Source organism: Pezoporus occidentalis, unplaced genomic scaffold (genome assembly GCF_034315485.1).
Source record: "Pezoporus occidentalis ecotype Australia unplaced genomic scaffold, CSIRO_AGI_Poc_V1 ctg47, whole genome shotgun sequence".
Taxonomy (NCBI): Eukaryota; Metazoa; Chordata; class Aves; order Psittaciformes; family Psittacidae; genus Pezoporus; species Pezoporus occidentalis.
Window position 1 is genome coordinate 2,864,130 of NW_026915802.1, and position 27,389 is coordinate 2,891,518.

Below are 27,389 nucleotides of genomic sequence, written 5' to 3' on the forward strand. Positions count from 1 at the left end.
TCTGTTTCTTCTCTTTTTCAGTGGTATTTTTAATACTGGACTCAAAGCATTTCCAGATCTCACCAAAATCTACTCATCTGATGTGAACTTTTTACTGTAAGTATCTGTCCTCACAGCTGGTTAAAACATTACCATCCTCAGATCCCAAGAAAGCCTACAGTGAAGGTTTCTGTTTTGGAGAAAAACATGAAATATGTCTGACAAAGCTCTTCTCCAGCTGTATTTCAATCATCATTAGTACCAAACCTGGAAAATGACAGGTCACATAGCACTATACACTGGACCTGGATGAAAGACATAGACACACAAGTGCATTTCTCTTGAATCAGCCAAAGCACACAATACATAACTTCTACAATCCCACATGTACCTTCTGACCTGAGATAAACTAAACCAGTTATTCTATGCTTTTATTTATTATGAAGGCAGAGAACAATTATAATAAAATTGTTCTGGAGGAGCTCTGTTGGGCAGATGTTTGATTGTGATGTTTCATCTCCTTTTTCAGTGAAATTGCAGATAATCCTTTCATGACTTCAGTGCCTGCAAATGCTTTCCACGGGCTTTGTAATGAATCTCTAACTCTGTAAGTTCTTCCAGTTGAAGTTGCAAGACAATTACCTCTCTCAAGCATATGGTAAAATTTTTTTAAACCCCCAAATTATCCTTGTCCTACTCTAGTAGTTTGTAACAAAGAAACACCATAGACAGGCAGGATCCATAATCTAATTTGCCTAAACCCTTTACTTTAACAGTGATCTGAATCAGCCCTACTGCTTTTCTTTAAACTGACTTGACCAAAGTGGTTTTGCTTTTGTATGACCCTGATGTCAGTAAATGGTTATATTGGAGAACAATCAATGGGAAAAGGTTGCAGATTTCTCCTTCTGTAAAGCTACAGGATGGTTAGAACTGTGTCTAACTTTTCTGCAGCCTAAGTGGCACATGCCGTGAAGGCTAATGCGTGGCAAATTTCAGAAGAGTCATATTTGAAAAATTGTTAAAGAAAGTTCAGTTATGCAAGCCATACTCAATGTTAACTAGAGGAAAGGGTGGAGGGGAGTGAAAATGAATATCTGAAAAGTCTTTTCCTACCTAAAAAATTCTATGACCTGAACTAGGAGAAATTCTTAAAAAAAAAAAAAAAAAAAAAAGAAAAAATTCCTTTCGCTCTAAGGGAGCAAAAGAACGATTTGTAAAAGGTCAGGCAGGCCTGACAGAAAAATCCTAGCTATTTTGCTGGGTATTAGCTCCTTTAGCCTTCCTTAATCAGTCTTAGCAGAATTTTCTTTGGGTTTAGTTTGAGGGTGAGAAAGTTATAGCAGTGTGTTTTAGTCTAGTTCTATCTTTGCTGTAAAAAGAAGTAGAAGATGGCACACCTGCCACATGTGTTCTTATTCAGCTACATTCAAGAATGCTGCTGGGCATTTGTTTCACCTTGCGCTGTAATTGCTGCTTCTTCAAGAAATTTAAAATTAACCCGTCCATAAATGTGCTGTTGCCAAGAGAAATGATCCATACAATGCTAGGCATTCCAGTACTGAAGCAACCAAAAATACCCCCCCTTTTTTTTTCTTTGCTTTTAGCAAACTCTACAATAATGGTTTTACCAGCATCCAAGGCCATGCTTTTAATGGGACAAATCTGGATGCCATGTAAGTAACAGACCATTCTTTTCTTTCAGGAAAAAAAAAAAACAAAACCCAACTCTCTGTGCTTGTTGTAAGCTCTTAAATATTTGTCTTATTCTAGTTATTTTTAAGTAGCAAAAAGAGGATAATAACTCCAGCCAGCAACAAAAACATTAGCGCCTAATGTCTTTTGCAGCATACTTTCATTTGGGATGTATATTTATTTATAGCTCAGAAATCAAATCATGGCTCAGAAATCAAATTTTGTTCCAGTTTGAAGCTACAATAAAATTTCTTTTGATCAGTAACATTTCTAAGACAATTTGGAAGATAATTATACTGATTTACTTACATGACATTTATTTTGCTAAGTGTAGCACTGATAATGGTAGCAGCCCTTTCATAGAAATTTCTCATCTACAAAAGAGTGGTGTAAGGTGTTGGAAGCAATTCAGAGGAACTGGTCATTTGCATGAGGAATGAGAGGTGGACATCTCAAAAACACAAAGTAACCATTTTCAACTTTCCATTCACCTTCTTATTATAGTTTCTGGAAACTAACACTTAGTGCATCAATATCCTTTATACACCATACCCAAATCATCTGCCTCAACCATTAACACAGAAAACATCTCAATTCCAGAGGCTCCATTCACTTTGCAGAGCTTACTCTGGCCTTACAGAGGCTTTGCTGAAGAGCCTGAGTAGCAGTCATCTCATGAGTAAAGAGGTTTCTTCATCATGAGTTCTTAAATTAACCAGAGGGGCATGAGGACAGATAAAATTATTTTCAATACTTCATTTTAAATTGGGCTTGAATTCTTTAAGAGCATCCCGAGATGCTCTTATAAGAGCAAATGCCATATTCTGCAGCTGGGATGGGGTACACATGCAAACTGGAGACTAGAGGCTGGAGAGGAGCCCTGCAGAAAGAGATCTGGGGGTTTGGGTTGATGGCATGTTGAATATGAGCCAGTGGTGTGTCCTGGCAGCCAAAAGGGCCAACTGTGTTCTGAGGTGCATCAAACACAGCATTGCTAGCCTAGGTCAAGGGAGCTGGTTGTCCCACCTGCACTGCACTGATGCAGCAGCACCTTGAGCACTGTGTGCAGTTTTGGGTGCCTCAGTGTAAGAACATCAGACTGTTAGAGTGTGTCCAGAGGAGGGTGACCAAGATGGTGAAAAGCATGGAGGGCACGATTTACAAGGAGCAGCTGAGGTCACTTATTTGTGGAGAAGAGCAGACTGAGGATTGACCTCATGGCAGTCTGCAACTTCCTTAAGAGGGGCAGCAGAGAGGGAAGTGCTGATCTCCTCCCTCTGGTGTCCAGCAATAGGACACAAGGAGATCGAATGGAGCCGCAGCAGGGGAAGTTCAGATGGGACATTAGGAGACGAGGGTGAGAGGGTGGTCAGTCACTAGAAGAGGCTCCCCAGGAAACTGTCAGGGCACCAACCCTGTCAGAGTTCAAGGAGCATTTGGATGACACTCTTAAGAAGCCGGGAGTTGGACTCAATGAGCCTTATGGATCATTTCCAAATTGAGATATTCTATGTGTCCCTACCCATGGCAGGGGGGTTGGAACTAGATGATCTTAAGGTCTTTTCCAACCCTAACTATTCTACGATTTTAAGTGAATCTTTCCAGAGACTGGCTATGATGCCCTAGTTAAATAAGTAAAAAAAAAAAAAAACAAAAAACAAACAAACCAAACCAAAACAACCTGAACCAAAACAAACAAAAACCCAAACAAAAAAAGAAACTGTAACAAGGCTTACTTTCAGGGCTTTATCTACCAGCCATAAAAGTGGTTTATTACAACAAAGAGTTTTCTCCTAATTAAATCATATCTCATTTACCTGGAGCAAAGCACTACTCCAGATTTACAAGGTAAACCAGGGAGCTGAACATCAGTGGTAAAACCTTTATCTGTTTGATAAACTACACCGAAATTTCTAAACTAATTTTCTGAAGTGGTTACCATATGCCAAGATAAGGTGTAATTTTGCTAAGTGCAAGCTTGGAGATTTATTGTTTCTAGCAGCATCATTAAGTTAATGCAAAAGGCAAATATTTCTTTTTCTGTATTTTAACATTTCTAATTTGAACTCCTGTTTATCTAACAGGGTACAGTGAAGAAGGTACCTGTTTATCCCTGGGTCTGATCCCAGGTCCTTTGGATCTGATGCAACTAGGAGCAAAAAGAAATAAAAAGAGTGAGGGAAAGGAATTTTAATGGGTTTTGAATGATAACATCAAGGAGGAAAAAAGTAAAAAAAGAAAATAATCGAAAACAATAATTCACTTTTGACAAATTTTTCAAAGACCCTATGTTCCGTCCATACATCAGAAGACATTTTGGGAATCTCAGAGGCTGCCTTCTACCATGCAGTATGCCTTTCTACCACTCTTGCAGTCTTAAAAGACCTGTGTACTTTAAGGATATCAAAACAGTCAATGCAGATATGGCAGTGGAACCATGCATAAATGGTTTTCATCATCATCCTGAATAATGGCACTACTACCTAATAAATCTGCAAACCACAGTATTACTGTATATGTTTTGTAAAGGTAGGGAAGTAAAAAAAACAGGATGAAGTGCCAGATGACACTTCTACCCAACCAGTGTTCATCTGAAACCTGAATCCCTCATTCTAACACATCATTAAGGGCAGTGAACTGTATCACTCCTGCAGACTTCTGCAAAATGGTGCTTCTGCACCAATGTTTATTTCTGTAAGAAAATTGGTGAGGAAAGAACATTTTTAAAAACATACATCCAGAGAATGGCAAAATTTATATGATGAGGTTTTACAGAGCTGTCTAAAATACTGAAAAGGGAAAAGTGCAATCTCAAAATCTAATTACAAAAGTAAACTGTAAAAAAATATATTTTAGTATACACTCTCAGGTGTCACTTATAATGCCTGACTTAGCTAAGTCAGATAAACGATGGTGCAGAAAAAACATACAACGAATCCTTAACACTTCTCATTTACCAACCTATCTCTTTTGCCTGTGCTACCTTTTTTTTAACCTATGTTTCATAATTCAACAGGATGCACAGATACATTACCAAGTTACATTTCCAGAGTCCATTTAATATCAGGTTCCCCCAGTCTCTTCTACCTAGGTACCATGGTCCTAGGCAAGGCTTTACAGCGTTGATCATTTTGCCATCATTTCATCAAGCGGAACACACATTCCCCTTGACAACTTTCCCTGGCAATGGTGTGTTTTCTCTGCCTTAATGGGTTGCATTGCATTTCTACAGCTGTACATTCCCCTTTTCTGCCTTGCTTTAAACTTCTCTCGGAGATCCTTTCTCATTATAGTACAGAAACAAAATTCTTGGATTGTTTTGTCTCCTTGCTTATGTAGTGCCCCTCAGCTGAGAGAGCTACATGATTCTCCATCCTCCTCCAGGAACTACTATAATTAATAGATTATTCTTAATCTCAACACAATATTTCAATTTCCATCTCAATTAAATTAAAAAACATGACTAGGCTTGATGCCTGCAAGTCATTTCTCTTGTAAACATCCTGACAGAAGTTGACTGAAGTAAGTAAAAACACTACCTAAGGTTAAATTGCTGTTTTAGGGAATTAGAGTATCCACGCGTACACATACAAACACACATAAATGTATATGTACGTATGTATATATTGCAACCTAATCTTCACTCTCTTTTCACTGCTCAGCTAAATCAACATCTTCCTGTCTGTGTGCTTAGAAGACCTAGCTGCTTATAACTATGGTCCTCCTCCCCCCTGGCTAACCAGGAGGAACCACCTTGTCAAGGAAATTAATATACCTGCTATGTTTTGAAAAGTACTTTTTAGCTGAACAATTGTTCCAAACCCACATTTTTAATCTCTATGTCAAATATACCCAACTAATGCACACAAGCTTGTATCGTATACATAAAAATAATGCTTAATTTTCCATTCCATCGTGTTCTGTGCATGTCTGCTCTTCACAGAATGTCATAAAATCTGCCCAGTGCCATATGTCCACTCTGGCAGAAAAGCACGACACTTGGGCTTCTGCTGCTCTTGCAGGTTGTTTAATTTACGCTCTCTCTTTGTAGACCTGCAATTGTGGAACTATTGAAGTCAAATTATTTCTCCCAAGTCTTTCCAGAAAGCCCATAAATTCTATTAGGCCATTGAGAACAAAAGTCTCAGAAATTCATAGCCTCCCTAAAGCAATTTGGAACTGGACTGAATTACCTGCAGTAATAATCCATGTATTTATAAGTCTTGAACAGCAGTTTCAGACCATGGTAAAGAGTAATCAATAAAAATAAATAAATAAATAAATATTAATTCTAGATCAGTCACTTTTAAATCTAAAACCACAGAACTGAATTTAACATTGACAGTTCCACTTGGATTATGTTAATTTTTTGAGTGTTCGGCAGTCTTGCACTGTCTTTAATCATCCACCCTTAACTCAACTGTAAATTTCTAACTTCCTGAATCCACGCTTCCTTATATGTCACTTTCCAGAGTGAGGGTAATTAATGTTTGCCCTTGATTACACCAATCATGTAATCATAGGAGAAATTTGCAGCATTCCATCTTTCAGGAAGGTGTTGGCCACTTAGGAAATTGTTCACAGTTTTCCCAAGACTTCAGATTTTTTTTAATTTTTTTTTTTTAAACAGAACAAGTATCATTTTTTCCTTCAAATTTGTCCTCCTTCTCACTCCCTATCTTGCTGCTTTTATAAAAAAAAAACTTCATTCTTAACTTTGATTTGTATCTGGGAGGCTCCATGAGGCTACGGAGATTTTAAAGTACTTAAAACTTACTATCAACCTCTAAACAAGGAGGGCATTATTTTTATGTTTGTTGATTAAGCATTCCTGTATCATGTAATTCCCCACACCTCATTCTGATAAAAGCAAAACCATCTATTTAACCTCATCCACACAAATATTTGCCTGGAGATACAGTTTACATTCATATGTCTTTATGTGTATGACATATATTTGCCTTTTCTGTCTATTTAATTTTGCCTAATTTTTTTTGCCTATTTAATTTTTTATTATTTGATGAGGGATTTAATTTATTTTCAAAAAAGCAAACCTGTATTTTGTTCCTTGAGTACACAGAAAATGAAGTTTTCAATGTTGTTGGGATAGGTTGGTCCTTATACATACTGCTTTTGTAAATCTGCTTAGGCAAGTAACTGAAGATGATCTTCAACCTACGGATAACTATTTCCAAATCCCTGTGTTTCATTTGTTTCTGCAGCTATCTGCACAAGAACAAATACCTGGAAGTTATCAATGACAATGCATTTCTGGGAGTGCACAGTGGACCAACCCTATTGTGAGTAGGAGAAAATTAAGTACAGATGGCTCTAAAAATACTACTATTTTACGTTGCACTTTCTTTCCAACCACTACTAGCAGCAGAGCACCAGAGATGGGAATGCCATCTTTACAAAAAAGAGTATCAGCAACAAATGCTGTGTGTGCTTTAGGAAACTGATTTAAGAAATGCTTGCATCTTACATGGAAATACTGTTCCTACCAATTTTTCTTTGGAAAGATTCTGTACTAAAATCTGTCTTATGACCATACAATTGCAGTACAATTGTAACATGAACTAAGGACTCTAGTAGCACACATATACAGGAAATTGAAATAGAGATAAAAAGTAATTTCAGACAGAATAAAGTTACCTCTAGTGCTGTCTTTTCTTCTTTCTCATGCAGTTTGGCTTTCAGTCTGATTTTATAGTCCTCCAAAGAACTCTTCACTAAAATTAGGAATCACAATACAGAATTAAATGAAAATCTTTAAGAAGAATCATATTCCCTGACTCATCATCTAGCACGTAACATAGTGCATAGGACTGAGAGGGAGAACTGAAGTGGGGAAACTGAGCTCCTGCTCCACTGCCAAAATCAGGTAGTGCTGGCAGTGCTCACTCCATGTAAGAATCAGTTTTACTTTCTGCTCTTGAGAAAAACAACATATTTATATCAGAGTAAGAGTGTATTGGTCACAGAAGGAATCATAGGCTCTGCATAGGGTTCATGACTAGTGTGCCTGTTTTTCTTCTTATCACTGAATCACCTATGGGTTAAACCTGAGTTGTGCCTTGAATGGCCAGATCTGAGACAGCAGTGAGAAGGTAGTGTTTTCTGACCATGACTTAAAAGTTATACAATCTGGTTAAGAAAAGCACAGTCAAGGCCCTGGTCCACCATCAGGAGAACTGGCCATATAGGCAGAGCAAAAGAGCGTGTTCTGGAAGCAGAAGAGATCAGGAGGGAAACCTGAAAAAGCTCACAAAAGGGCTGTTAAACCTCCTGCTCAGGGAGCCTTTGGGGTGGCTGTTGCTCCTCTCCCTCCCTGCTAGCTGGATCATTTTCATTTCCATTACTTCTGCTTTCAGGAGGGCTCAGGCCACCTACCACTGAAGTAAGAGAGTCATTGCTGGAGAATTGCAAGAGAGGCTGTGTTGGTGCTGAGTAAGCTTTTTTCATTAGTATTTGGCTAATAAGACCTTTTTCTTAACTCTGCACATGGCACCAGAGAAAACCTCTCTCATTTTGTTCCTGGTCAGAAAGACATTTTTCAGTTGACATGACTTTACCTGGACACCATATTTCCATCATGATACTACTGTGTCACAGTAAATACACAGTCTTGAAGCAAGATGCACTCTCCTGTTTCATCTGGGGTCTCTGTCCTGGCTTCAGCTGTAACAGTCTCAAATGGCTCACTGCACATCTTCCCTCTAAGGCTACTGGTGGTACAATGGGTTGAAAAGCTCCTTTCTAGGGATGGCAGAAAACATTCAGGATCTTAAGTCTAAGGGAGGTAATAGCTTTCAGGAGCACACATTTTGACTCTTTGAGTTATGGTGGATATTTAAAGCACCAGTTATGTTGTTATGCTGAACAAGTGAACAATTTATGACATCTTACAAAGGGTTGTGGGGTAATCATATGCTATAATAATGTTGCCATGTGAGCTCATTCTGCAAGGGCTTAGCTTTAGGGTGTGTGAGCTATATGAAACAGCTTGTTTTAGGGGCTAGAGATGACTTCCTAGGACATGCATATGTAACTGTAAAGAACTTCCTTCTCACTCTGTGCTCTCAAATTAGGTTTCTCAAATGACTAGCAGTTTTTCTAATCTTTCCTAATTATTGTGCTATCCCAGCTGCCACTGATCGTTGATCTCAGGACGTGTTCTACATTTGCAGCCTGGACAGCCAATTATCCATCTCCCATCAGAATTATATACCTCCATGGCTAACAATATTTATAGTTAGAGAGAGAGATGGTACTATAGTGACATTACAGAGAGAGGTATTGCTTCTCAAAGGCAGAAGGCATAAAATAGCATGTAATTAACAGTAAATCAACAGTGATTAAAAACTATGTTGTATGAGTTTGGCCATGATCTTAGGCCACCTAGTTAGATGGTATATTTAAGTAGGTATTTAAAAGTCAGCTGATTGTTTTTTTCCTAAATTTGCAGTTTACAATAGCAGAGGAAAAGGGGAGTGTGATCACTGAATAGAGGAGAACATACACCAGTAATTCTGATTGCTTTGCCACTGCTGTACCTTAAGACGTATGTGGATATATACATGGAATGCTCGCTTTAAAAAAACATTTTAACAATATAATGGCAGTTGCTCTTTTTCTGAAAATGCAATTTTGGCCAGGATTCAGCAACTCAGTGGACATGGTTTACACTAAGTGATCCAACAAGTGCTGCTGCCTAGAGCACAAGTTCAACAGAGTACAACAAAAATACAATCATGCTCATTATTCAATTAGCTTTTGCAAATCATACAGGCCAAATTCAAAACATTAGTAATTGTCACACAAGATACATGTGAGTAACCAATTATATTTAAAAAGCAGAAGTGCTCTTTAAAGCATCATCTCCCAGTCTAGGAATGGGTCCTACCTTAGGAGTTTCCGTTCTGTTGCTGCCACTGGACACAAAGTCTTCAAGCCACAGAAGCACTCTGCATTCTGCTAATGAAACAATGCAAATTTGTAGATTTAAAGAATCCTTTAGTAGATAGAGTAGTCTAAACCCAACTATTACACACTTTATGCTTTTTTTAACTACTGGAGCATTGCAGTACTCAAATTCATGCATGATTAGGTAAAAATTGCCCGTGGTACTGTGATGCATTTAGTCTCATTTTCTCAATTATCTTTTAAATTATCATTATTACTTGATTTCACACTACAATTCCATGTTTCTAGCTGTTAAAAAAAGATTACTGACAAGGCTATTATCCCTTATATCTAGTTCTGAACTTCTGCCTCCAAAGAAGCAATGAAGAATTTGACAAAAAACAACAACCCACAAGAATAAAAATTGAATCCAAGCAGCCAAATATGTTTAACACTTGTATCATATATACAGTTGGTTCAGAAAACAACATCTCTTAAATAGTAAGATACATTTTATTCCCACTTTCATCTGGAGCTCTCCAATGTCTCTGCAACTTTACATCTAGCATGTAAATTTTATATAAGGCAAACGACAGCCTAGAAACATTACACGAGATTTATAAGAAAGCACGTGAGGAAAAAATAATATAGCTAACAAGCCACAGTGTTAAAACTGGTTGAGTACACTTTGGTTGCTGTTACGCTCCACCGTGTAGAGCTCTACACTACTGCAGGCACACCACTTCCAGCATCTGAGTGAGCTCTAGACCATGGCGTCTTAAATGCTAAAGTTTGGTCTGGGTCTAGGCTGGAAATGAATTTTATTTGCACTTTACCATAATCCTGAACATTTGACGTCTCCCACAAGTACTGTGACTGACTGGCTTCCACATCAGCCTTTTTTTGTCAAAGGTTTGTCAAAGGCCTTGTGAAAGTCCAAAGAGACTCTGAGCAGATCTTACTGATAACACTCAGAAAGGTTTGTAAGGCAGGACTTATTTTTACAGAAGCCCTTTACATGTTGACTTTCCCCAGGTCTATCATATTAGTTAGTGGCTCATATGCTGCCTTTCTGCATGGAGCTAAGCTGAAGGTTATGCACCTCTTTCACCAAATCAACTACCGCTTGCTTGAGATGCTTCAGAACTTCTTGGTGAAAACCATCCAGTCCTCATGACTCATTACTATCCATTTTATCAGTTTCCTGCCTAAACTCTTTTATAGTCTTTTCAATTTGAGACAGATCCTCTTGACAAGTCTATCAGACCTCTTGCCCATTCTCGTGTTTAAGTATGCAAGCTATAGCTTAGCAGTAGTAGCAAGGCACTCTTCTGTGCAATGTAAACATTGCTGTATTTAAATATATTAGTTAACAATATTAATGAGGCTGACATAACTGCAGATAGTTCCCATTTTTAATGAGCAGCCCAAAATCAAGACTGATGGTACAATGACACAGAACAAAGAAATCACTTAAGACCATGAATCTTCTGTATGAATGAAGACACAGATGCTGTAGTCTGGCAAACTACAACTAATTGGATTAATTCTGCTCTGAAGATTAGTAATTACTATTTAAAACCGTTTCAATCCTATGCTTTCTGGTTTGAAGACAGGTGCTATGCTGCTTGAAGTAGATTCTGAATAGATAATCATCAAGATTGGAATTGTGAGGTAGAAAAATACGTGTCAATTCCACACTTCCTTGTGACCAGTTGATTCACAGTTTGTCTCTAACAAAATGTCGGCCTACGTAGAGTAACTCAGAAGTTATCTTCACAGGGAGACAAATTACCACCAGACTCCAAGGAGACTTTTCCAACTGCAATAGCAGTGGTACAGACAGCATCACAAGACCTCTTGGTGGCAGACACCATACTGGCAGTTTAGGGACTTTCCAAACTGGGGATTTTGGAAACTTCCAAACTTGCAAACCATTGTGCTTAATATGGCCCATGGATGAGATGGATGGGACTAACCACCTAGTGTTAGCCCTGCAACATGATTAATCCTACATCAACTAGAACTTCAGGGCAGATGTACCTCAACTTTCCCACAAACCCCTCTAGTTTAAAAAAAAATATTTTTTTTAAAAACCTAAGCAGTACCCAACTGCTAAAATACACACCCGTATACACATAAATAAAAGACTTCAAAGGATTCCATAAGATAAAAATGATGTAGTCTTATACCTAATTCTTCCAAGCCCTTTCTTCTCACTGAACATACCTTTCTTTCAGACTTTTCAACATCACTGGGTAACACTCTTTGAGTTGCCACAGACTTCACATGTTCCCCTCTGCTCCCAGGGAGTTGTTTCCGCCATCTGAGCCCCAGGCTGGCTGCCCTCTTCTGCTCGCTGAAGCACCATCCCCTCCAGGGCCTGGAGAGGCTCTTCTCTGCAGTTGTTTCCAAGGCACAAGCCCTTGTGCCCCAGGATGTTCCTCCTGACCCAGTCATTTCTGATGGGAATGTGACTCAACTGTGAAAAAACAAAAAGAGATAATTGTCCTTCTTCTTACCTTGTCGTCTGGCCTGCACAATGAACCGTGGCACTGACTTTCACAATTTAATGATGCAATTTTGTGAAAAGATTATCCCTTTTCTCATTTTTAAGCCTCTTGCCTCACATTCTCAGGCTCCTCAAAACTCATCTCACAAGAATAAATAATTCCAATCACCTTCTTTACAATATGCATGGCATATTATAGTCTACTACTGCTTTAGTCCTAGCTTTTCCCAAGAGAAAGTTCCTATCTACTTATTACTTCATATATAAACTTCATACTTTCAATCATCCTTGCTGTAGCTTTCTATGCTCTTATTGTAAACTGCATAGAATATTTATAGAACTGCATAAAGTATTAAAGATGCAGTCAGATTTACAAAGTGAAGTTCTGTTCTATGTCTTTCCCAAAAATTCTTAGCATTCTATTTCCCTTCAACATTATTAAATAGCACTGAACTGACATTTGCAGAGAGGACATCAAGGTATTTCCAGAGCACTACATAAACTCCATTGTAATCTATGTACAGTTAAGATTGCTTTTTCCTAAATGCACTTTACATTCATCAGTATTGAATCATGTCAATTATTTTAATGCTTTGTCACTTAGTATTGCAGAACCCTTCTGCTTCTTTAGACAATAAGCTTTAGCTTTCACTACCTTTTATTACTTTGTGACAGAAACAAGCTTCGTTGCAGCTACTCTCATTCTTTTTCCAAACTGTTTATGAATATTTCAGTAGTACCAGCACTAGGCTAGGCTCTGCAGGCCTCTGCTGCAATGATGTGTATATTCCAATACCAATTCATTTTCCATACTTCCTCTAGCATGAGAAGTTATTATCGGTCCCTAGCCTTTTCTCCCCCTCTGTTCTTGTCTTAATTGATACAAGAGAGCTATTCCCTTGTCAGGTAACAGATTAGTTACCTCACCAGCCCTTGATGTCCGATTTTGTCAAGACTTCTCAGAAATCCTAATCCATTTTACAAAACAGGATCATCTTTCTCCATACACTTGTGCCAGAACATCTTCACAGAACTCTTAGTCTGTGAAGTATTATTTCCTTTCCAAAAAAATCTTTGCACCTCTCATGACACAGCATTTAACCATGTTCCCTTCCTGCAGGTAGCTGCTGCCACCACCATGAGGACTTGATGGAGACCCATGGGGGTTGCCGAAAGGCCAGCCTTATCTTGGTAAGATCTAGTCCAAGATCTAGTTTACCAAGATGTTTTTGCTTCAGAAATAGAGCTCTATAAAATGAGGAAATTAGGGAAAAACAAAAAGGAGCAGTTGATTAAGGCCACTAAGTGGATTAAGGGATTGGAGCATCTGTCATAGGATAGGCTGAGAGTTGGAAATGTTTATTCTGGAGAAGAGTCAAGGAAATCTTATCAATGTGTATAAATACTTGGCAGGGCAGAGAGGGGAGGATCTGGGAAGAGGGAGCCAGGGTCTCCTCAGTGGTGTCGTGACAGTGCAAGAGGCAACAGGCACAAGCTGAAATACAGGAATACATAAGAAAAAACTACTGTGAGGATGGAAGAATACTGGAACACACTGTTCGGAGAAGCTGTGGAGTCTCCAGTCCTGGAGATACTGAGATGTCAACAGGACACAGCTCTCTGACCAACCTGCTCCAGCTGACCGTGCTTTCAGCAGGGAGAACAAAACTGATGATCTGGAAGCTTAACTATTCTGTGATTATTTAAAAGATAAAATGACAGGAGACAGCATTCAGACTCTTCTAAAAGCCAATTCAGGGGCTTGGTAGAAACACGTATTACCTATCAAAAATTCCAGAAGAACAAAAAAGAAGTTTACGTGGTTGAAATCAACTGGTTGTGACATATTCAAATATGTATGATACAAAGAAGCTATTAGGGATAGAAATAAAAATAAAAAAAAAGAAGAAGCCCTCCTACAGAAAGGGGAAGCAATTTCTAACTCAATTTAAAAACACAAGCAAATTAAAAGAAGAAAGCAGAGTAAATCTAAACCTTTTAGAAGCAATTTGCTTAAAGCATAAAATTATTAATAATTTTCTTTTAGCTGCAAGAAACCAGCCAGTGGGTGAGACTTCTAGAGGGATAAGAACAGCACTCGTGGGAAACAATACATAGAAAAAAAGCTGAATTGTTTATTACTAGGCTGTTCATGATGACACTGGCTTCAAACAGTGTTCCTGCACTAGAAACTTTTATACAGGCTTATTTCTTTACAGAATACAACTCTGAAAAAAAACATCTTTACTTCTAGTGTCAGTAGAAGAGTTTTTCTGTTAAAGCAAAAAAGTGAGTGAAAAACAGTAGCAGGACCAGATGACATTCACCTGGCAGTTCCAAAGGAAGCCACCTCCCCCATGAACTGTGCAACGTATCTGCTGAGGTAGACTCAGTACCAGAATAGAAAGCATCAACGGAATACTAAATTTTCTGAGTGTTTCAGGATGGATTGAGATAAAAGAGTTTAATTTTGGTTTACGAAGAACTATTGCTTTAGTAATTACAATACTTTCTACTGAAGTATCCCAATAGGTTAAAATGAGTCTAAAGAGGTCTAAAGGAAAATCGCTGTTCCAATGGCAGATGTGATTTTTTTTAAAGAATTTTTTTAAATTTGTTTTTGCAGTCATTTGTATCTTGTTCACTTTAAAGGTGCAATTTTAAAAGTTCTGCTATTTGTGTATCATCCATATTCTCCACTATGAGGCATTGCATACAAGAGCTTTAAAACACCAAAAAAATCACAGGAGGAATTCATATCCTACCTGAATTTGAGTGGTACCAGAACCTAACAAAGTGATATGAAATCCCTACCTTCTCTGGATTTGATTTTTCCTGCAGAATTCTGTGAAACTCCTAAATTACTGTGAGAATTTGAGGAAAAACAAAAACAAAAACCCGATCCAGTTGCTGGATATTCTGACACACTTTTCTTCTTCCTCTACCTAGGGATGTCTCCAGAACAGCCATTGCTAACCTTCCATCCAAAGGACTGGAAAGCCTCAAAGAACTAATAGCCAAAAATACGTGGGCTTTAAAGAAATTACCACCTGTAAAGCTATTTCTTCAGCTAATGAGAGCTGACCTATCATATCCAAGTCACTGCTGTGCTTTCAAGAGCTGGAAAAAAAACAGTGGGTGAGTTTTACTACCTTATATTCCATTTTAAGGTATGCAAATAAAGACAGTGTTTAGTATTAACATAAAATTATATCTATCGGTACTTTCGTGACTTTTTTTTTTTAGGTATAGAGGACATTCTTTGAAACAGAAATTACAATTTCAAACTGACAGAAGAAAGACTTTCCGATATAACAACTTGTAGGACCTTTTTCAAAAGCTTCTCCTTTTGTTGAGCCCAGAATTAAAAGAAAAAAAAAAAAAAAGAGAAAAGGGTAATGTGCTGTAACACAGAATGGGCTATAGCAAGGCCTGGAAAATGAAGTTTTGGAGGGATTATAGCCTCATATCTCATTCTAATTGAAAAGCTCTGAACAGATGATTCTGGATTAACCCTGTAGACAAATATTTCAAATTCCATTTCAGCAGGATTTCCAGCCTCTTATCAGAACTGGTGTGGATAGCTTTTGTGAGGCAAAAAGTACATTTACAGATGTCCTGATGCAATACAGTGACTTGTGCTGTCATAGGGGGAGGAGGGAGAAAGGATGACTTACTTTGATAAGCAGCAGACTTCTACTGCAGAATGCAAACGCACTGTAAATTTCTCCAAAGTTTAACAAGGTTTAGAGAATTCTTATCCAGCCTCTGATTTAGGAATACAGCCTCAGTCTTCAGTACTGCAGTATTTGTGGATGGAATACATAGTATATTAAAAATAGGCTATGATAAGTACATGAATTATTCAATAATAAACTCGCAAGGCAGTAATATTCACAATTACAACAAACTGGGAAAGTGAGGACAGAAATAAAACAGAGGAGTGAAGAGATTTAAAACTTGGACAGGAAGAAAGTACAGAAAGAACCCAGCACAATCTAATGACTGAAAGAAAAAAGTATCTGCATATCTATTAGTAGAAATAAAAATTTCTCAGACTGAATTGTATGCAATCTCAAATTGTAAGCAATCTTCAATTCTGCACACCTGGAAATGAGACATACTAAAGGATATGTGACAGTGGGTCACAGTGATCAATATATCTGATACCAAACTGCAATTTTTTTCCTAGTAAAAAGTATGGATAATTTTTGACTACAAATACAGGTGCATCACACCATGAGGTATGGGATTTCCAGCCACTACAATGCTAGTTAGCTCTAAAGCACCCACAGAAAAGACACAAACTATAAATTAAAATGATGGAAGTTCTGTGAGAAATCGACTTGTGAGCAAAAATGAAAAGGAAAGTAATACTGTATTAGTTAAGAAGTTATAAAGAATAGATAAAAGTGTTGTTATGTACTGAGAATGTAGATCCCCAAAAGGAAGAGGGATTATGGGTGCTGAACAAGCCAAATTACTACTGGGTATAGCTGACAGCAACAGAGAAAGGAAAAACACAGCTTAAAAAAAAAGCCCAGAAATGCTCAGGCTTATCATTTACTATATATTCTATTAACAGAAACAGACCTGATCACAGTTTTATAGCTACGTTTTCATTCATGGTTATTTGCTTTTGAAGTGTCCCCCTTTGTTTACTCGCTGCAATCCAGTCAGACTGTAAATGCCAGCAGTGATTTCCTCCTCTAATCTTTCAGAATTTTGGAGTACCTGACATGTAACCAGAGCAGCAGCTTTCGTAAGAGACGATCAGTCAAAGCTCTCGGAGGTTCGTTTTACAAAGATTATGCAGAAGAATACACAGACCACACTGATACCGTTTATGACAAAAACACCAAGTTCACAGATTTGCCTGAAAATTCCCATTATTACATCTTTTTGGAAGAGCATGGAGAAGCAAATCTTGGGTTTGGCCAAGAGCTCAAGAACCCTCAAACAGAAGATGTCCAGACCTTTGACAGTCATTATGACTATCCTATCTGTGGAGGCAATGAAGATGTAATATGCACTCCAGAACCTGATGAGTTTAATCCCTGTGAGGATATAATGGGTTATCGATTTCTGAGGATCATGGTGTGGTTTGTGAACCTGCTGGCCATCCTAGGTAACATTTTTGTCCTTTGCATCCTTCTCACCAGCCATTATAAACTGACAGTACCACGCTTTCTGATGTGTAATTTGGCCTTTGCTGATTTCTGCATGGGTTTATACCTCCTCCTGATTGCTTCAGTGGATCTCTACACCAGGTCAGAATACTATAATCATGCTATAGAGTGGCAGACTGGGCCTGGTTGCAACACAGCTGGCTTTTTCACAGTATTTGCTAGTGAACTGTCTGTATACACTCTGACTGTGATCACCCTGGAGCGCTGGTATGCCATCACTTTTGCCATGCGCCCAGATAGAAAAATTCGCCTTCGGCATGCCTTGGTTATCATGCTGGGAGGGTGGCTCTCATGCTTTCTTCTTGCCCTTTTGCCACTGGTTGGTGTCAGCAGTTACAGCAAAGTCAGCATCTGCTTGCCTATGGACACTGAAACGACAGTGGCTGAAGCCTACGTCGTCTTCGTTTTAATATGTAACATTATTGCTTTTGTCATCATTTGTGCCTGCTACATAAAAATCTATGTAACTGTGCAAAACCCCCAGTACAAGTCAGGAGACAAAGACACCAAAATTGCTAAGCGTATGGCTGTGTTGATTTTCACCGACTTCTTGTGCATGGCTCCCATCTCTTTCCATGCTTTATCAGCCATTATGAACAAACCATTGATAACTGTCACCAATTCCAAGATTTTGCTGGTACTCTTCTACCCCCTCAATTCTTGTGCCAACCCCTTTCTTTATGCTGTTTTCACCAAAGCTTTCCGAAGAGATGTGTTTATCCTGCTAAGCAAGTTTGGTATCTGCGAGCATCGGGCTCAAGTCTACCGAGGTCAGACAATTTCAGCCAAAAACAGTAGTGGCTCTTATGGGGAAAGAATCAGCAGAGGGATAGGTCATATTCTTACAAGCATTCAAGACCCAGTCAGTGATTACCTTCCTGCCATGACAATGCAGAACCAAATTCTTGTAGAAGAATGCAAGCAAACTGAGTTATGACATCTCACAGTATGAGAGCCACAATCTGGTCCAGAGGTGGTTGTGCATACACTGAACTGAGTGAGAAGATAATGTATTCTCCATATCTTTTTTCCCCAGCCTATCCTTTGTGATATCTGAAAGTACCTTCAGAGTGGTCTTCTTTTAGACAAGTCACGCAGCTGAACCTCCTGTCTCGGAGGTTCAGGTCTTATCAGTACAGGTCAAAAGGTACTGTTCTGATGATAACATTGGAAGTAGATGGGAATGCTCTATCTAAATAGGAAAATTAATATATATAAAACTCAGCAAATACAAAACATACCCTCATCTAAAAAAAAATAAGGAAGCAGGAGACCAAGCATAAAACTTGGAGGTACTTGTATGACTAAAAAAAGGACATAAAGTTTAATAATTAAAATAAGATTTAAAAAAATAGAATTAAAAATAAAGGTTGAAGTTCTCAAATGCCAACTGCCTGTGAGTCAAAATGATCAACTGGTTTTCTAACAGCAAATTTCTAAAACTTTCACCAGGGCTTAAAATGGAACAGATGCCTTCTGCTTCTGCCATCCTGACCTAAACAAAGCTTGCAGTTCTTGGTGTAGGGGGTGAGGAAGGAAGCTTCTTCATACTGCCTTTATAGTGGCAAAAGGCAAATGTATTGATTTTTAATCTGCTCATAAGATAACAGCTAAGAACCATTAGGGCATTTGTCTTTGTGTGCTTAATATCACTATCTCACTTTCTGATACATCTATTTAGGAGATGGTTTAGTTTGAATCTATTTTCAAGACCAGTCTACCCAGTCAAGTTTGATGGCTGATACTTAAGACTGTACTAATTCTTCTCCCACTTAACCATTCTTTACCTGAGTGCAGCGCTGTTTAATCTGAGCATAGAATCATAGAATAGTTAGGGTTGGAAAGGACCTTAGGATCATCTAGTTCCAACCCCCCTGCCATGGGCAGGGACACCTCACACTAAACCATCTCACCCAAGGCTTCATCCAACCTGGCCTTGAACACTGCCAGGGGTGGAGCATTCACAACCTCCCTGAGCAACCCATTCCTGTTAGGGTGGTGAGGCACTGGAAAGAATTTCCTCCTTATATCCAATCTCCAGCAAGTTTTTATTACTTTGAACACTCTGTAATTACTCCTTTTCTCACTACTAAGGCTATCCCTACTTACCCCTCTCTTACAAGGCTAGAATGACTTTCTTTCTAGCACTTGCTATGTTGAGATGCCTCAAATCTACACTTAGAGGAAAGGAGTGGATTGTGCCTTTAGATTACTTTATGCCCCTCAGTTTCTGAATTGAAGGCTAGCTCCTCTAACATGTTTTAAGAGCATCTCTTCATCTTGTAGTGATAGCTGTTATCTGACTTCTGGAATGTCTGCAGTACCACTACATAAACCACACTGTTAACTTCTGGTTGGCCACAGCCTGTCCGCAGCTTAGGTACATACTACTCAGGGTAGGAGCTGCTCTGCACCAGCGTGCTCATTAACACCTGTGTGGCCCAAGTGCCTGGTTTTGACAGCAGGATCAAACTGTTCTTAGTCAATCGTAGGGACCAGCTCTGTAGGACTGCTCTCAAGACTGTCATTGGTCATTTCACTCATCTATTTGCAAGGCTTATTGTGAGAATGGAGAATACTGGGTGAATCTTTACCTTCAGGTAGGTATTTTAAGCTCATTTTGTAATATCTACATTGGTTTTAATGGAATTATAGTCTTTGAGTAACTGTAATTAAATTGAGCATACAATAGTCTGATCTTTTATAATGGGTTAGTAGTATCCAGAAAAACATAATGGTAGAGCCCTTTAAACTGCTAGCTACTACAGCTGGAAACTGCATGACTGCAAGTGCCATGTACATACTCCCCAATTAAAACTCAATTTTATTTCATATTCCTGATTACAAACGAAGGCTGCTTCAGTGAGCTGAAACTCAGATCACTGAAGGGCCCATATTCACCAACTCTGTGAGATGGTCTTACTAAAAAAAAAAAAAAAAAAAGAAGATTCTGTCTTTAACACCATTAAAAATCTACAGTACTACATGATAGATTAAATCAAGCTGCTTATTTTGGTGAAAGGCACGCTTCCATTTTTTGTTGATTCTCAGCACACTTTGAAACCAGAATTGCTGGAAGCCATGCAAATAATAATTTATGACCTCCTCTTCTGTGATCTGTACTTACCCAGTATTAACCAGAAACATAAGGGTAACTTAAGCGTGTGCATCAGCAAATTTCTTACTCTTGAAACAGCTGCATTTGGAACACTTTGGTTTTGCCCGAGTCCCATACAAAATGTTATGTTTAGATGTAACCCTTGCCCCCAGAATCTTTCACCCTCCTGATACTGGAATAATCATTGAAGGGGAAAAAAAGGCTTCCTGAGTACCTTTATTTAGTATCCCTAGCAGCAGCTAAGACAATCAAGTTCTAATGGACATTTATGCTACAGACTTCATACGTACCACTGTACCAGTGAAAAAGAAAAATCTAAACTGAAATTGTATTTTTCAGAAAGAAAGACTACATTTATTTTAAAAGTGCTTTTAAAAATAACATGGCTCACTTACTTCAAACCTCTTTTTACCTTAAAACAAACGAGAATATTTGTTCCATTTGGAAACTAGTAGGATATTGGAAAGATGTGGTATGCTGGATTGACTGCAGTATGCTTTTGAATTAATACAGCTGTTTGCTGTTACTAATAGATGAAGGACATATTTACACACGAATGAACTTTTTTATCTCCTATCATTGCATGTATTTTGTCTATTAAAAGAATTCTCTGATACTGCTTTTATGAACAGAGTTTGGTATTTCTGGTTTATGTCTTGCATATTCTCTCTTGTGTTTCGTTTGGTAAAAATATTTTAAAAGCTATTAGAAAGATCCAGGAAATAGACTTAAAATAATTTACTCACCAGACTTTTTCTTTAAATGTTTGTATTCTATAGATACTCTGTTCTATTTCTGCTCTGATCAATCCCTTCAGCCATTTCTGGTTTTGTGTACACCCTTATGTAACACTTGCTATTTTAAATCTGTCTCAGCAAGATGTATTATAGCTGGCATTCAGTACATATTTTCTCTAGAATACTTCAGAAATAATGTAGAACATTGGAATAAAATGTTTTGTTTGAAATTTTAAGAGGTCCTGAAAGTTTTTTTTCTGAAGGTTTTAAAATAGTTTTTCTATTTCTCTTGCACTCATCTTCATTGTTCCCCTTGGCGGGCCTACAGCCAAAAAGATTGACCACGTGACACACTGTTTGACAGAAGTTTGGGGTTTTTTTCCACACCACTAGTTGGGAAAGGGATGTCCTAAATGGCCTTCTCAGACAGTGCAGCAGGGATGGAAAGGAACTGCTGTAGTATTGCTGAGCTCTGGGGTTCCAAAACCATCACCAATCACATTCAAGATAATCAGAAGAATCACCTAACAACCATGAGGTCCTCTTCAAAAGACTGAATCTGGAATCTGATTATCTTTTCCATTCTTCCTAAATCTGTACGCGACAGCCGCTGCGACTAAGGATTAGGTACTTTATGAGAAAACATGTAGTATGAAGTTTGTGTGGTAGAGACCCTACTGCAGGAATTCTCAGAATAACTGATCTGCCCATATGCGACATTACAGAACATCCCTCCCTCCCACAAGGTCCTCCCTCACAGCAAATGTCTCTTGACACACATTTGCCAAAATTTATGCTGGCAAATTTTACATTCAGTAATTCTCATCCATGTGTTTGTGATTATCTGTTATTGAGATCCTTGCAATACCTGGAAAAAAAGAACACTTGAGAGAGAACTCCCACTGCTGAAAAACGTTGAAGTGCTCAAATGAGTTACCTCTTGACATACCCTCTCAGTGCCAAAAAACTCATCTGACTTCAGTATCTGTGTACCTTGCTGCTGCCTGTAATTGTGCTTCCCTCCTACAGGAAGCTTTAGGTTACAACGAAAGGTTTTTCTCAGCTCTAGATGCCAAACGGCATCAGCTAGAACAATTAAGCTTACAAGCAACAAGAAAATCCAATGGGCTGACAAGTGGCAAGGAATAAACAGTTCTTTCTAGGAGAGCTATGCTGTTCAGTATGTGCATAAGAAGCCTCTAAAAAGGACTGAACAGCAAAAGAACAAAGTCTGCCATAATATTAAGATACTCAGAGCAATAAGAAAAAAAGACAGCTAGGAAGAACTGTAGGAAGACTTCCTAAGATGCCAGGCAACTCATTCTAAAACCACTCAGTAATCAAATGGTTTCTGGTTTGCAATTAAAGTTGGACAGGGTGAGGCACAAAATTAGTTGGATATAGTGCTCCTCCTTGTCAGAGATTCTGAAAACATATGATATTATAGTGCACTTCGATGAGGCTTTGTGGGCTAAGCCAACAAGGTATTGAAGGGCCATCATCATGCCCTGGAACAGAAGGTGGTCAAGAGGTCTCAGTGATGCACACTGAGAGATTCTGACAGCATCATCAACCTAGAACTCACACTGATTCAATAACGCACCTGCATAATGCTGAATTATTTTTGATCTGTTTAGTCACTTCCACCTGACCCCACTTATTTTTGTGTGACTAGAAATCACAATTTGAAAGTGAGCAAGTAGAGGTACTTTGAGGTCACAATATGCAGAGTATTTCATCAGCAGAACCCATCAGTTCTAGCTTTTTATTCTTATCCCATGCCTGCCTACCCCCCCAACCCAAATTGCCACAGTACCTCAAATTAACAAGTTCTCAGACTAGACAGGATACCAATCCTGTGGAAATCTCCAATCTTTTTAACTGCCTGTCCTTATTTTCCACCCTGAAAATACTGGGTAACTATTCAAAACCATGGGAAACTCATCAACCGCAGTGCAGGACCTGGACCTCATTGGGGCTATCCTGAACTTAGCCCTTCCAAGAGCTTAACTTCTGCAGGATTAATAAGAATCAACTTGAATCTTACTCTTCTTTCTGAGCAGGAGCTTTCTGTGCTCTCTGGACTCTATGTAATGCTAAGTCTTTTATGTGTTATCTGAAGTCATATCCTTAATGTTGCACATCTGTGGCATTCAGCTGAAGCTCATGAAGCTTTGTTAATTTAGGAGAAGAGGAGCACACTTATTTTGGTTCTCATCTATTCACTACGCAGCTGTGATACGGAGTCTCCTCCAGGTTCTCTGTTTTTCTTGTCTCTTTCAAGGAACTAAATCTGTTGTATCAACTTCATTCATCGCACATTATCTAACAGCGTACTAAACAGTCATTACAAAGTGACTGGAATTGCCGGATTGTTACTTGTGTATATACTGTGGTACTTTTTATCAGACCTACTTTGCTGCCAAGAGCCTCCCTGTTGCAAACACTGATAACTGCCTAGACTGCCAAACCCACGCTGGCCTCCTTACAGCTGAAGTTTCAGCTGAAATTAGAGCTGATTTTCTTTCTTAAGTGACAGCACTCCCTATCTTTTGTGAAGGCAAAGCTGCAACAAATCAAAGCAGTTACATGTGTTCTGACAAAAAATGTCTCACTGCAAATTCTGAGGCACTGTCTGAATGCCTGTCTGCTCCACTGCTCACTGTTGACTAGCATATGCATGACAGCACTGAAGTATCAAGCAGCATGAACAAACAGGCAGTTGTGTTTGTGCTGTATGTAAAATGCTGGTTTCAGTTTTACTATAGTTAAAGAATTACCTAAAGCATATGTGGATTACTGCTGCTGCCTAGAGGGAGCCATGGAAAAAACACATCAGTTATTTTTCAGCCAGCTCTAGATTCCCAATTAAACCCTGCAATGATGTGCCAGTATAAAGCATAAGAAAGTGTATTTTGATAACCGGCAATTAGGAGGTGCCAGATGCACATTCCCATGAAAAGTCCAGGAAAAAGGTATTTTTTTTTAATTCTTATTCCTTACGTATACTGCTGAAATTTGAGTTTGCACTTTTTTTTTTAAGGCTGGCTACCTACTTTTGTCCTCTGTGCACTCCATTTCTTCTTTCCAGATTCTCTTTATGTCTCCTTTCTCTACTATGGAAGAAACCCAATGCTCTATTTGATGAAGGACTTCAGATTTTCTACCAACAATCTAGTTATTTAGGCTACACGGCAACATATGCACAGCAACCTCAGGAAGAAATTACAAAGCTGTTTAAATAATATGACAGTGATTTAGGACAGAAAATGAAAGCCAAAAGATACTCTGACTAAACATTAACAGCAACCAAATTCTGCTAAAATTAAGAACTGCTGCACTTCCCCTCTGCCCCCTCTCAAAACCAACTTGACACATGCAGAAGCATCTGTGATGGGAATACACTTCTTCTTTAGCTAACCGATTTTTAACATCAGTATCAACATCACACTTAACAAGCTGTTCGTCAACTGCCTACACATACACAGGAATTTACCTGATGCTGCTTTAATGTTTTAAGATTAAAACTACTTATTAAATTAGAAAGAAATTCAATTCATAAAAAACAGTATGTCAGAAATACTGCTCCCAGCACTAATGCTTTCTCTTTGTTAAAGCTTGAACAAGGTAAGCTCACAAGGGAAGAGCTTCCTTCCTGCCAAAATTTGAGTTTTCAGGGGGAATGGAGGGGGAGGCAACAGAAGACAGAACAAAACCTAGAAGCAGCGCTTCCACGGAACAAATTCTGTGATACATCCTTTTTAGAAATGCTGTACTCCCCAGAACACTGTTTCCCAGAATACATTACCTGTTGAATCCAGATGGCCTACCTGAAGTCAGCCAGCTGTTCCTCTAAGGGAAAGGCCTGTACAAGAACCTCAGACACAGGTATGGCAGGAAACACAAGGAACCCTGTCTGCGGGGTCTTGCATCAGGATCCTACAACAAACAGGAATAAGACTTTGAAAAACCAGGCAGCCAGGCGGTTCATCAGAAAAGACTGCCTTCCTTATTTTGCTAGTCCAAACCATTTTCTCCATCACCAGCTAGGAAGGGTTTTACTTTACCTTGGCATTACATCCTCCCAGCTCCGGCACTTGTAAAGCAGCATCCCAATTCTCTTGGGATTCAAATGTGTCTTCTGTTCCAGACATCTAGAGGGCTTGTCCGCAGCGCAGTTCTGCTTCATTTGGTACCTCTAGCAAAGGAAAAGCATTTCTACCTTGACAGAATCACGTGTCCACACATGACACGTTTTTTGTGTTACAAGGTACTTCTCTTTATTTTTACAATTTAATGTTAAGTCTTCGTTTTGGAGTTGTTATTGAAATATACTTCTCCAAATTAAACACTTGCTGTTTGCAGTCGATAACTTCTTGTTTACAAAATTGAACTAAAAATGAAGACATAAACTGGAAAGTATAAACCAAATACACCCAGTTACACATTTTTTAAATAGTTACCAATAAAAAACATTTCAAAATACCAGCTCACCACTATCCATCTTCAGAGAGAGGGGTTTGGGCCTATGGAAGTGAATGGGCAACTCAAGATTAATATGTGATTTTTTTTTTTATAATGCTGTGATAATGTTAAATGGAAGATCTGCAAGGCAAACTCAACATGTAGGTGACAGTGAAGTTACCTGTGTGTGATTAAAACAAATTCAGAATCTTCAGGGTTATTACATAGTAATCATTAAGCCTTACACATTAAACAAATGCCATATGCAAAATATTAAATGAAGTGACAAACATTTTTAAATAACATCTTTAATTAAAGTTTTTGCAAAGGCAAAATATTAAACTTAAAATAGGTCTTAGTACATCAAAATACTAAGTTCTCTAATTGTATTCCAAGCATGGCCTTTGAAACATAATATCCTGTATATCACAGAGGAGCAACCTTGATCTGCAATTGTACAGAATGAATTTTACAAACATAATAAATATATTTACCCCCTTACACATAACAGTATATGTACAACAGCAGTTGACAATAGTAGCTCAGAACAGCAAAAAAGGGTATTCCCCCATTCCATAATCTATTGGTACCCTATGCACTCTGGAACACGTCTCATTGGATGACTGCACATATAGCTAACCCAAGGTAGTTCTTCCTGTTAAAAAAAGCTCCTTTTGTTCCACAATGTCTAACCCACCAACCAATAATTAAAAGACACACTGCATGAACTGCCTGAAAAAAGGTAGACAACAGGGAAACCAATGGACTGGTTTTTTATACATTTCCCAACCAATCACAGCAATGGGAAAACGAGACTGTAAATGCCAGGCACCAATACATAACAATATGCAAGTTTCTCCATTTTGTATAGTCACTAATCTCAGTCTGAAAAGAACTCTTAATTTCCATTGGGGTGTATGGGCAGGGTGGGGTGGCACACAGCAAACCCCACAACGCTGAGTAAGGCAGTCCACTATCAATCCAGTGTGCATTACCCTAAAACCACTGCTCACTTCCTGGACATGTTACTGCACTCTATCAGGAAGCTTCTGCTTTGGGGGAAACTGAGGAGAGGCTTTATTTTTAAAAAAATCTTTTATAAATTGAAGAGATTGAATCAAAATGAACTTCAGTTACCAAGGTTTTTAACTCTCACTGGAATTAAGAACCTTTACTCTGGTAGTGTTATGTGATGACATAATTACTGCTAAGCAGTGGAATTATTTTCACGGACTCAATGAAGTTTAACACTCCAAATTGTGCAGCAGAAATAAACTTTTATAAAGAAAAAATCTATTACATGACATAACATGTTCTTTTCTAGAAACTGTGCTTCAGAATCACGTATCATGTCCTTGGAAATAAACTCGGACCACAGTTACAAATTGCGTTTAGGAAACGGAATGATGTTCAAATGCAACTTGTGAGTACAATGCAGGAACAAGAGTATGAAAACTCAAAGAAATCTTGTGGCTAACCAGCAATTGAGGGGGAATAAAAACATATTTTATTTAAATAGTTCAACATAAAGTTCCTTATGTGACTAAATTCTCTATTATCTCCTTAACAGAAAACATATTTCAATTTGTTTTCAACTTAGATGTTTTAAAATGATTGCACACACTAAACCCCAACAGAATTAGAGAAAAAAAGTTGCTTTTCTGATTGAACCACTGCAGGAAATGTTACGCTTTCAGGAATCAAACCAAAGTATTGTCATACTGGCAAAACAGGTATTCTACAAACTGAAAAGGCACAACACTCCCGAGTTTGCCCAGTTGCTCTGCAAG

The 27,389-nt window shown here is 38.4% G+C and overlaps 1 protein-coding gene across 1 annotated transcript in view; it reads left to right on the forward strand.

Moving 5' to 3' along the window:
• The window catches only part of TSHR (thyroid stimulating hormone receptor), a 55,401-nt gene extending 37,184 nt beyond the window's left edge, over positions 1-18,217 (forward strand). Inside the window, exons 5-10 of the mRNA XM_062636210.1 lie at positions 22-96; positions 509-586; positions 1,587-1,655; positions 6,897-6,974; positions 15,041-15,229; positions 16,813-18,217. Coding sequence (XP_062492194.1) covers positions 22-96; positions 509-586; positions 1,587-1,655; positions 6,897-6,974; positions 15,041-15,229; positions 16,813-18,217 — 1,894 coding nt within the window. The remainder of the gene's footprint in view (positions 1-21; positions 97-508; positions 587-1,586; positions 1,656-6,896; positions 6,975-15,040; positions 15,230-16,812) is intronic.
• The last annotated feature ends 9,172 nt before the right edge of the window (positions 18,218-27,389 follow it).